Genomic DNA, 11,775 nt, shown 5'->3' with positions numbered 1-11,775 from the left:
CCAGCGCAGCCTGGCACCGGCTGCTCACCGCCGCCGCCGCCCGAGTCCCGTCGCCGCGCACAACCTGCGCGGCCCCGGGGGAGAGTGGCGGCGCGCCATCCGTTAACAGGATGTCCGAGGCGAGCGGGCGACGACGACGCCAGGCGCCGTGGCTTTAACGAGCATTCCCTGTTGTTTCTCTCCAGGAGCTACAACTCGATTTTCACACCTGCGAGGACGCGCCTCCCCTGCCGGCGGGCCTGCAGCAGTCCGAGGTTCGCCCGGGTGCACGCGTCCCCCGGCGCTTACGGGGCATTGCCTTTCCATTAAAAAAAGAAAGGGAGAGAAAAAGAGGGAGAATGGGAAGGAGCGGATAAGAAAGTGGAAAAAAGGGGGGAAAGGGTGGAGAGGGAAAAACGCGGAAAAGGGAGGAAAGACGGGAAAAAGGGAGAGAAGATAAAAAAACGAGGGGGGAGAAAAAGGAAGGAGAGCAAGGAGAAGGGGGCGGGGATGGGGAGCGAGCGGGGGGAAAGGGTGGGAAACGTTTTTTTAAGCATGCGTGGGAAGACGCTGAAGGGAAAGGGGGTTGAGGGCTGACGGCTCCGGCAGCGCTGGGGTCGCGGCGCGGGGCCATGACCGCCCGTCTGCCCGCAGGACTCCCGGCGGGCGGAGCGGGCGGGCCGACTGCTGCAGTGCGCTCTGGAGCGGGCGTGGGGCTGCGGCCGCCGGCCGCCGCTGTGGCGCAGCACCCTCTCCGTCGTGCAGCGGCACTGCCCCGGCTACCGGCCGCCACAGGTGGGTGCGGGAGCCGGGGCGGCGGCGGGGCAGCCCTGCCGCGGGGAGCCCGGGACGGTGCCGGGACGCTAACGCGTGTGCGGTGGCAGGGCGGCGCGGCCGGGAAGGCGAGCCGAGTCCCGTGCGACGAGAGCAAGGCCCGCGAGCTGATGGCGGTGTGGAGAAGCTACATCAATTTGGGATAGGGGGCTTTTTATTTTTTTCCCCTCCATCGGACTTTGCTGAATATTTATTGCCGCCGTGCAGTCATCGCAACGAAACCATCCTGCGGGTTGTCTTTTGTTTTGTTATTTTTTTATATATAACTTATTAAACACAAAACACCTTGGGAAATGCAGAGGTTGTTGGTGCGGGTGGCCGGGGCGCCCCGCGGCCCCGACGGGATGCGCCGCTGGAGGCCGGTTCCGAGCGCTCCCCTCCCGCTGCGGCGGGGCTGCCCCGCACCCGCAGCCTGAGCCGGGCCTGGTTCTTTGCGAGGGGGAGGAGGCGAAAAAAAACGGAGGAGCAAAGATCACTCGCGGCTTTGGGGTTCTGTGGACGCGCTGGCGGGTGAGCGCCCCTGCATGCGCTGGCACCGCGCCCGCCGGGCTGGCAGCGCTGGCGCTCCCGTGTGCGCCTTGCCGGGCCACCCGCGTCCGGAGCGGGCACCGGGGACAGCGTCTCAGCCACGGAGCACAGGGCCGCCAGGCACCGCCGCCCCGCCAGCGGAAGTGACGCGGCGGCGGGGACAGCTTTCGGCGGAGCACCGGGGCGGGTGGCCGGAAGCGGGCGGGGGGTGACACGCTTCCTGTGCACCGACGGCGGGCGCGTGCAGGCACGATGGCGCGTGAGGGAGGCGGGTTGTTCGCCGGTTTCCGCGTGCTCGGCCGGTTCAGCGGCCACGTCCCGCACGTGCTGCGCTACCACGGCCGCCACCGCGAGTTCTACTTGGCCACCGCCGTCGGGCGCAGCGTCCACACCTACAACGTGAGTACGCGGCCTCCCGGCCCTCTCCCCTGCCTCATCCCGTGGCCCGCGTTGGGCCTTGGGGAGGCTGGAGCCCCGGGGGTCGACCCGTCCGGGCCCCCGTCACTCCCCTTCCCCGCCGCTTCTCCTGCCGCCGCCTCGCTGTCGTGAAGCGGGAGCGTGTGCGGAGGGCCGCGGCGCTCGGCGGCAAGCGGGGCTGCTCGGCGGCAGGAGGCGGAGGGGAAGCTGCTGAGGGAACGGGCCTGTTCCGCCTGCGCGCGGCTTCTGCAGCGCGGCCTGTCCGCCGGGCGGAGCAGCAACCGGGCGCTGAAGCTTTTTCTTCGTCGCTGGATAAACCAGATCTCGCCAGCGGTTTGCCGTTCTGAGAGGCAATCTGTTAGGTTGTGTTAAAACTTCTGCTGTTTGGAAACGGATGAGCCTAATTTGGTTCTGCAAGTGAGAGCTTGTGAGATTGATTCACTTATTGCTGTATGACAGTATCACAGTATGTTAGGGATTGGAAGGGACCTCAAAAGATCATCTAGTCCAATCTCCCTGCTGGAACAGGAACACCTAGATGAGGTCGCACAGGAACATGTCCAGGCGGGTTTTGAATGTCTCCTGAGAAGGAGACTCCACAACCTCCCTGGGCAGCCTGTTCCAGTGCTCTGTCACCCTCACCATAAAGAAGTTTGTTCTCAAATTTAAATGGAACCTCTTGTGTTCCAGTTTGAACCCATTACCCCTTTTCTTACCATTGCTTGTGACCGAGAAGAGCCTGGCTCCATCCTCGTGACACTCACCCTTTACATATTTATTAACATTAATGAGGTCACCCCTCAGTCACTTCTTCTCCAGGCTAAAGAGCCCCGGCTTCCTCAGCCTTTCCTCATAAGGGAGATGCTCCGCTCCCTTAATCATCTTTGTTGCCCTGCGCTGGACCCTCTCCAGCAGTTCCCTGTCCTTCTTGAACTGAGGGGCCCAGAACTGGACACAATATTCCAGATGCAGTCTCACCAGGGCAAATAAAAGAATTTTCAGTGTATAGCAATATCAACAAAGACAGAACTGAATGAAGTGACTATGTTGAACAGCAGACTGCAGACAGCACAGATCTTCCTGTGCCTCTGTGGTGGTCTGTTTGTGTTCACTCTTGTCAATCTTGTCCACAGATTTTGAAATATAATCATCATTACTGGTCAAAGATGGACGTAATTGAAGCAAATTCTGTGTGAACAGAGATAAGATAATAACAAAGTGTGGTTGTAGTTTGAATAAAGTTGAAGGAGAGATAATGTGAAAATTTACCCAAGCTCTGCAAGGTGTCAAAATTTGTGCTTTGTTTCCTGTGCATTAGCGTGAAGTACATCAAGAAGTGCAACTTACTCTTGCTGAATGGTTGTCTTTTGGCAAATACATTTCCCCATTCCTTTTGACTGCTGTCTGTGGGTTTTCCAGTAGATACTGTTGAAATTGAAGATGAATAATTTTTCTGTATTGTGAGGCTTACAAATTGATTTTGCCATCTAGGTTGATTCCTAGAATTTTGAATTTCTGTTCATGGCAAATGCATTGCAACCCATTACTAAAAATGTCTTTTTAACATTATCATTGCAGGTGAAGAAGCTTGGTATTGTTGCTGTGAGTAAGTATGCGCAGATCATTCATTCTTGATTTTCTTTCTTTAACATGTCTGACATCTGCACTCAATTCTCAGCTCAAAAAAGGAAGATTAATTGTATCAGTATTTACACTGAAACATGTTGAAAGGAGTCTCAGAAATATTGAATATCAATTTGGGAGTTGGACTGCTGTTGCAACTGTAGCGTAGTTCTCATAGGGATATACCTTGTGAACCTCCTGTGCTTGTCATCTTGTTCTTCCAAGAGCACCCCTAGGCCTTAAGGAGTGAGCAGTGAATAAAGCTGTCAATTCCAGATCCCTTTTTGTTGTTGTTTTTGTGGTAACTAGAAGGCTACGTTACAGAAAGAAAATAATTACAGGAATGAAACAGGTGTGGATGGGACTGAAAGTCTTCAGGGAGTGTTAAAAATTGGCTGGACTGCTAGATACAAAGGATTGGATTGATGGCTTGACATCCATTTGGCAGTTGGTAACAGAGTGGTACCCCAGGTGTCAACAGCAGGGCCTGTGTTGTTCAGCACCTTTGCCAACAGCCTGTCTGATGAGACAGCATGCACTCTAAGTAAAAACTTGTAGATGATACTATGTTAGGGGGAGTAGCTGACACCCAGAGTGGTGCACCTCACTCCAGGGAGGTGCTGCAAAACACTAGGCCTGGGCCAACGTAAACCTTGCTCAGTTCAGCAAGGACGAGTGCAGAATCCTGCACCTGGGACAGAACAAGCTGGGAACTGACTGGCTGTGTGGCTTCTTGCTGTGACGGAGCTGGGGCAGTGCTCATGCCAGGTTGAACGTGGACCAAAAATGCAGTAACTGTGATTAAGGCAAGCCGTGTTCTGAGCTACATTAGGAATGCTGCCAGCAGATCAGGGCAAGTTGTTATTCTTCTGTACTTTGTGCTGATGAGGCCATATCTGGACTGCCATACCCAGTTAGCATGGTTCTCCCCTTCCCACCACTCCCATTTCTCTTTTAGGAGGGAGGCTGAGGAGCTGGGGAGTGCCAGGGGCCTGCAGCACTCAGTATGAGGGGAGTCATTGAAGTAACTGAAGTTGTTTAATCTCGCAGAGGGAAAGATATGGGGCAATGTAGAGGCAGCCTGTTACCTCAAGGACAGTTATGAAGGTGACAGACCTGATTTTGTGGTGGTAGACAAAGTAAAAAGGGGCAGCAGCCACAGTTTGCAGCTTGAGGAGGTCACAGTGGAGGTCAGGAAAAATGGCCCTGACTAAGAGGGAACTGTAGTACAGTGTAGAGCTTGAGTGATTTCCTTCTCCAGTAGTTTTCAAGACTCAGCTGGGCATAGCTACAGTTAACCTGATGTGGTACTGGTGATAGTCCAGCTTTGGGAGGAGCTGGATGGGAGCTTGAACTAGATGATTTCCAAAGGACCCTTCCATCTGACATTTAGATGATTCAGTGAGATGGTGCGCTGTCTTCAAAAGTAGGTTTACTTCTGTATACCACAAAGTTTTACACAGACCTCATAAAGTAAAATATTTTTCATTAACAGAGCACCTGTAAACTTGAGAATAAATGTCACACAACCAGGACTAGATCTAAAAGATCAGCAGTGAATAGTTACAGAGGTAAACACAGTAATGTAACTTCTGGTTTCAGTTTACAAAATCATAATAAGATTGTATATTCTGTGAAATCCATCTCACAGACATATTCATTTAGGGTTTTTGAGAAACTGAGGTGTTTCCATACAAAATTGTGATTGAAAAAAATAAACTATGTGCCTCTGTGGTGGTGTTGGTTTATTGATCTTATGTGGTTGGTGCTGTGAACCTTTAGTTGGGGTATGCCTAAAACTCTCTTGGCCTAAGCAGACTTGCATACAGCTTGTGTGGAGTACTGAGTATCTGTAACCTGATTGTAGACTTAAGTCGCTTCAGAGGCTCTGTGGGAATGTGTCTAAGGTGTTCAAACAAATGAAACCTCTAATAAAGTGCAATGTTTTTAATTTTCTTAGTTTAGTTCTTCCCATTGAAGCTGTGCTGCAGTACAGCAGAGGATACAGGATTCTTTGTGTCTAATTCGTAATACAAAGCATTATTGTGGGGAATGCATGTTTGATCATTTGTATCATAGGCGTGCTCCTACAGTGACTGTTTTTTGATCTAGTATTTCTCTATACAATCATTAAGTGCTTTGTTGTGCATTTTTATATTTCCCTAGATTGAGAGTACTTTTCCCTAGTGTATTTTTTTCAGTTTTCTACCATTTGGGACCATACCAGCAGCTTCTCAATGTGATCTGGAGCTTTGACTCTCTTGCCATCTAAGCTAGTAAAGCAGCAAATCACGATAAATAGTAGATAGTCTTTCTGAACCAGTCACAAGGTGGAAAGTGAGATCTGTTCTTAGAGCGGTAAATTTCTGGTGTCTTTAGATGTATTCAGGAAGTGGGTGCAGGAGTGCGTCCAGGTCAGCAGAATGATTTCACATAATATGCAATTACTAATGCTGAGACTTTGATTTATCATCTGTCTTTCCACTACAGTGGGCTGTGGGGCTCCGGTAGTCCACGGAAGTGTTATGTTGGGATAACTTCTTTATAAGCCCCCACAAAGCTAACGCATGCTTTTACTTACCGTGATAATTCACTAAGTTGTAATAGTTTTTCAACACTTTGTTATCTGTCAATCTGATGTTATTTATGTTGTTTTTACCAGCGTGATGTTGTTTACAGTACTGTTTTAATTATCTGAAATGTGTGCATTTCTCTAAGAAATTTAACAGAACATTCAACAGGAGAGCTTTCTTGGTGGGTCACCATGCTGAATAAATACACTGTCAGATTTTCTCTTCTGTTATGAACGTGAAACTTGTTGAACTTTTCTTCTGTTTGATTAACAGGTAATGCTTTGCCACAAGACATTACATGTTTGGCAGCAGACCGCATGTTGATATTTGCTTCATATGACAACATTCTCCATGCTTTTGCCAGGAACAAAGAGGTTGTTATTAGTTTACTTGTTGGTTAGTAGTACAAAACGTTGTGTAGTGTTTGTTTTTCCAATATGGTTAATTTTCTACAAACATCTATTTTTGCAGATGTTTGGTACCTTCAATTTTAGGAAACAAAAACTGTAGAAGAGGGAATCAAACACTTAAAACAGGGGAATGTAAGAACAAATTCTTTAATGGTCAACCTGTGTTTTCCATATTAATTATAAAAATAAAGTGGTTACTTAAAAGATAAATTGATAATTCACATAAATTTATTAAAAGTAAACGAAATAATTATAAATATTTAGTTAAAATATTTTTGCCAACAGTTTTAAATATCAGAGGAAATGATGTGTCTTCTACTTCAAGTTGTGTGGCATTTGTATGTATTTTATTTAAACTTGTTGCTGATGTGTTGGTGGTCCTCAGGTATTATGTTAACATGATATGCTACCTGAACAGCTTATACTGAAAACATTTCTATTTTGAAATTGTAGGTGGTTCATACCTATGAGGGTCACAAAGCGAAGATACACCTTCTGCAGCCTTTTGGTGATCATGTTATCTCTGTGGATGTTGATAATGTTCTTATTGTCTGGAATATAGAGTCAGAAGGTAAGAGACACTTTATTTTTGTTACTACTTTATAGGATAGCATTGTTAAGCATTCAGTAATTTTAGAAAAAGGTTTTTTAAAATGAACATGTTCAGAGTAGTTTATTCTTAAAAAAGAAAAAAGAATCCTTAAGAGATAGTGCAACTTAAACTGTCATCTGAAGTCCTAATCCTGCAATAATTTTTCATGAATGGATCCTGCAACATGTGCAGAGACCCAGCAAGGTTCCATATAGGTGTAAAGAAATGTGGTTGTATGGATATTGCGATTTAGTGTTCCATTTTCTGGGAAATGCTGTGATACAGCAGCTTTGGCACCATCTCTAAAATCCTGTAGTTCCTTGATATTTACCAGTCTGGGTAAGACGAAATTCTTAAAAATAGTCTTTTGATGGTGTCAGTATCTCTTCATGCTTTTGTAAAATACCTTATGAAATCCTGCTTCAGTTCCCTGAATCTTATTCTTTAGAAAGCATTCTCATTGTTTTGACTAGTGTTATTCCCTGGATGCTGGGTTTCAAAAGTGTCTGCTAACAGGGTTTAGAGATTTGGTGTTGCTATAACAAACAAAAGCCATGCTAATCAGATGAGGTGTTTTGCCTAGGCAGGAGCAGGAATCCTTCAGAAAGATATAAATCGCTACCATTTTGCCAGCATTGTTGTGCTAGGTAGGCTTATAAGAAAAAACTATACCTTCAAGCCAGCAGATGTTGTAATGTAAACAAATTTAGCGTGTCCTGTTACTTATTAGCTAATCCTTTAATGCAAGAAACACCACTTATGAGATTTGTACAGGGTAAACATCAGTTCTGCCTTTACATTTGCAAGGGGTGACAAGCCTGCAGATTTATAGGGGCAGCCACACTAACACAGTTTCTTACTTTTTTCCAGAGGAGTATCTTCAAGTGGATTTTGATAAGGCCACTTTTGCAGTTTCTGCAATTCTGCATCCCAGCACCTACTTGAATAAAATTCTCCTTGGGAGTGAACAAGGAAGCTTGCAGCTATGGAATATAAGATCCAAGTAAGATTCTTAAAAACTTGGATATCATTCATGCTCCAAGTAGTTTCATATGCAACAAATAATACAGTAGGTTTTGAATATGATATCTTTTAATGAGTCCTTTGGCACAAGTTTTCACTTGGTCTGTCTCCAGGAACAAAAAATGCTGCTGCTCCCTGAATGCTGATGCCATTCAAGTTGCGTATTGTTTACTCTCTCTGCAAAATGTCAGGGATTGTTCAGGAATTCTTGTTCTTTTTTCTTTTCATTTCTTGGAAACGCGTAGCTTTCCCATTAAAATAATTAAAATAATAGTAAATGCGTGTTTAGGCCTTCTACCTCCCTCCTTCCAAGCTTGATTTTTTTTGTCCAAGGAATTGCTGGTAGGTAGTGTGGAGGTAATTACTAGCATTTGATCTTTGTACTCAAAAAGGAGATGTGCAGGCATGTAGTTGTCTCTCATGAAAGTTTGAGCTTCAGTGAACTTCTTTGCATGTTGATGTACATACTTTAGATAGGTGTTAGTTTAACCTGCATAGTTCTGTGTTTTGTTTTCATAACTATTGTGTATTTAAATGATATCACTGCTGTTCTTTATGTTTCATATTCTAATGTTTTGGAGATGCCATATATGTTATGTAAATCAGGAAGCATGAATAACCTACAAATACAGAAAAGTAAATATATCTACTTCTAGTACTCTTACATCTTTTCAATGCCTGTTGCAGAATCTGAGATGCACTACATCCTAGGTGAAAAAAAGTCTTTCTTATATGACTTAGTTTCTCTTCCAATTGTGTAAAAACATATGAGACTTACTACTCTTTTAACAAAGTTGCTGTGTTAAGCAATTTATATTTTTGATTGTTTGTTCCCTGCACAGATTATTTTGTCTGTAGGCATAGGCATAATTAGACAAATACATTGAAAGAACTGATGTTTGATGATCTTTGGCAAGAAAGGAAAGTGAAAAGTGGTAACACATGGCTGCAAGCTCTCTTAAGAGTAACAACCTGTATTTGTGGTGATGAAATAGCTTTTTAATTCTGTCTGTTCTTAAATACTGTCTTCACAATTTCACCTTTAATAAGTACTGCATGGCTGCATTGTTGGTGGACAGTCCTACTGCATGTTTTGGCTGTTACCATTTCTGAAAGTAACAAGATGAGGTATGTTTATAATATGCTTTAGTGTCTTCATTTGCAGGAGTTACTCTGCAAATGAAGGATTTGTTTTTATTAGAAGTTGGACCAAGACTGGTTTTTTATGTTGATGTTAAGAATTTTGAAGAGGTGTGTTAAGAGCAGAAATGCATGGGGAGCAACTTTTGTAGAGAGGTCTTCCTCCCTGTTCATATTATGTAGTTATGTCACCTTTGAGGTAATGAGGGTTAACTGATTTATGCTTTTCATTTATTTCTTTCCAGCAAACTCTTATATTCATTTCCAGGATGGCACTTAAAAGTCACAACTCTTGAACAAGTTAGTATTTGCTATATCTTTTTTTCTGACATCACTGGTCAAGAATAGCAAGCAAAATAATGTTTAAAATTACAGCAATAAAGATGGCTTGTATTCTGTATGGTAATTTTAATAAACCTCTCTTGAGCATTTTAGACATTGAAGAGAGGTAGACTTGAAGGCTTAAGATCTGCCTTTCCTCTAGTCCTAGTTCTGCTGCATTTAGCATCTTAGCTGTTTTGTGTTCATCATGTCCGTTGTCTTTATTCGCTGAATGATGTAATGAATTCACAGGAACATTTTGTTTTCAAGTCTCACGTGTATCATGTAATTTCCATTGCACTGGGAGCTTTTTGATAAATTTATTTTGCTTTGGAGCTTAATCAAATGTAGATTTTGCTGGTTCAGTAAAAGATTTTATAATTGTATTTGCTGTAGTTTTGTAGATATAAAAATTAATTAAAACTCATCTGTAGCATTGATGACAGCTTTGAAAATGGTCTGCAGTTGTCCTGGATAAAACTTGTAAACATGTCGGTGTGTGGAAGGGTGCATAATAGTCTACCAGAACTACTGAAAACTTAGCTGTTTTCAAAGGAGTTCCAGCTTCTGGGAACCAAATTGTTTCCTCCAGTGGAGACAAAGTGCAAAATCTTGCATCTCTCATTTTTTGTTTAGATTTATCAGTTGTGTGTCAAGGTAATATAGATAGGAGGTCTTATGCAAGTTGCCTTATTTCTTTACCGTTTGTCCTGGACTTAGATACATTATTTTGTATGTATAGATATTACTAGTGTAGCAACAAGCTTTTCCTTTTTCATTTCAGTTGGTGTTCAATTTTTCTTGCAGGCTCCAGCAGTGGATGTTGTTGCGATTGGTCTTGTATCAGGTCATATCATTGTACATAATATTAAGTTTGATGAAACTCTGATGAAATTTCAACAAGACTGGGGTCCCATCACAGCAATATCTTTTCGTACAGGTAAGTCTTAGCATTTTTATTGAAATTATGTATATAATCACTAAAACTAAAATTATGTTTTGATAAGGCATTTCAGAAGCAAAATTTGGGCTGAGAGTTTTGGTTTTTAAGTGCCACAGATAATCTAGAAAATTTACCAGTAAGTGAGGGAGATCATGGGTCTTCATCATAGTGGGTATTTTATGGTGGTTTCTTGTGTAGTGACTCGGTGGACAGGAAGTGTGCCCTACAGGACTCCTTTTTCAAGGAAAAGAAAGACAGTTTATGTTTACAGTGTGCCAAGAGCTAGCACAGTACAGAGTTATATCAGAGTTAGTGCAGAGTAATGAGTACACTGGAAGTTAGTATCCAACACTACTTCTCAGTAGTGTCTTTCCCAGAAAATGGAACATTAAATCGCAATTTTCATACAAGCACATTGCTTTACACCTATATGGAACCTTGCTGGGTCTTTGCATGTGTTGCAGGATCCATTCATGAAAAATTGTTGCAGGATTAGGACTTCAGATGGCTGTTTAAGTTGCACTATTGCTTAAGGATTTTTTTTTCTTTTTAAGAATAAACTACTCTAAACGTGTGCATTTTAAAAACAAAGTTACAATGTTCATAGTTGCATGACTACCAAATAGCTGTTACTAGGGTACCCTGTTTATATTCAGAGCTTTTTTTTAATCTAACAAGTGTCTACTAATTACCGAAGCTAGTTATTTTAATGTTGATCGTGCCTACAGAGCTGTTGATATTGAATGTAATATCTTATTTGAATAGACAAACATACTAATCTTAACAGAAAATAGATTTTAGACCCCGTTGAGGAAGAATGCTACTGGAGAGGCTTGTGGAAAGACTTGGAAGAAATGGAAAGAGTGCCTTTTTTGTCAGGCATTTAAGTTGAAATGTTAAAAAGGTTAAATAATTCCATTGCCTGCTTGAATGTGTGGGTTTCAGATGTTCTCCAATCTCCCTCTCTTCCTGTCTTTATAGTTAGGAAGTCTAGTGTAAATATAACCTGATTGTTTTGAACTCATGTACTCATGTTACTCTTTGAGGAAATAAAATGAACTTGGCATATTTCCATATCTGGGAAGCTTTACTGGAAAAGAAAACCCCGGGACTGTCTGGTTTAGTTATCTATGATGTGTGTAATTGCAAATGGGAAACTACCTTCTTCTTTGGTTGGAGTGAAAAGATTGTTTACCAGTTATGCATGATATTTGGTGGACTTTTATCTGGATATGATATTTTTAAACTTACGTGAATATTTGGAATATGTTTTTAGGATTTAGTATGATGTGTTTATCTCCTTAATATTAGCCAGGATAGAGCAAATAGAACAAAATTAGAAATTCTGTGAATTGAGATTTTAATTATTGCTTAGAATGATTGAACAAACCT

The 11,775-nt window shown here is 43.3% G+C and overlaps 1 protein-coding gene across 1 annotated transcript in view; it reads left to right on the top strand.

Annotated features, from left to right (window-relative positions):
• The first annotated feature begins 1,528 nt into the window (after nt 1-1,528).
• The window catches only part of WDR36 (WD repeat domain 36), a 33,607-nt gene continuing 23,360 nt past the window's right edge, over nt 1,529-11,775 (top strand). Inside the window, exons 1-7 of the mRNA XM_065045422.1 lie at nt 1,529-1,740; nt 3,337-3,364; nt 6,228-6,328; nt 6,818-6,935; nt 7,827-7,959; nt 9,365-9,419; nt 10,248-10,380. Coding sequence (XP_064901494.1) covers nt 1,594-1,740; nt 3,337-3,364; nt 6,228-6,328; nt 6,818-6,935; nt 7,827-7,959; nt 9,365-9,419; nt 10,248-10,380 — 715 coding nt within the window. The 5' untranslated portion in view covers nt 1,529-1,593. The remainder of the gene's footprint in view (nt 1,741-3,336; nt 3,365-6,227; nt 6,329-6,817; nt 6,936-7,826; nt 7,960-9,364; nt 9,420-10,247; nt 10,381-11,775) is intronic.

This window comes from Columba livia, chromosome Z, assembly GCF_036013475.1.
Source record: "Columba livia isolate bColLiv1 breed racing homer chromosome Z, bColLiv1.pat.W.v2, whole genome shotgun sequence".
Lineage (NCBI taxonomy): Eukaryota > Metazoa > Chordata > Aves > Columbiformes > Columbidae > Columba > Columba livia.
Note: the sequence above shows the minus strand (reverse complement) of the source record. Positions and strands in the feature narration are given on the sequence as shown.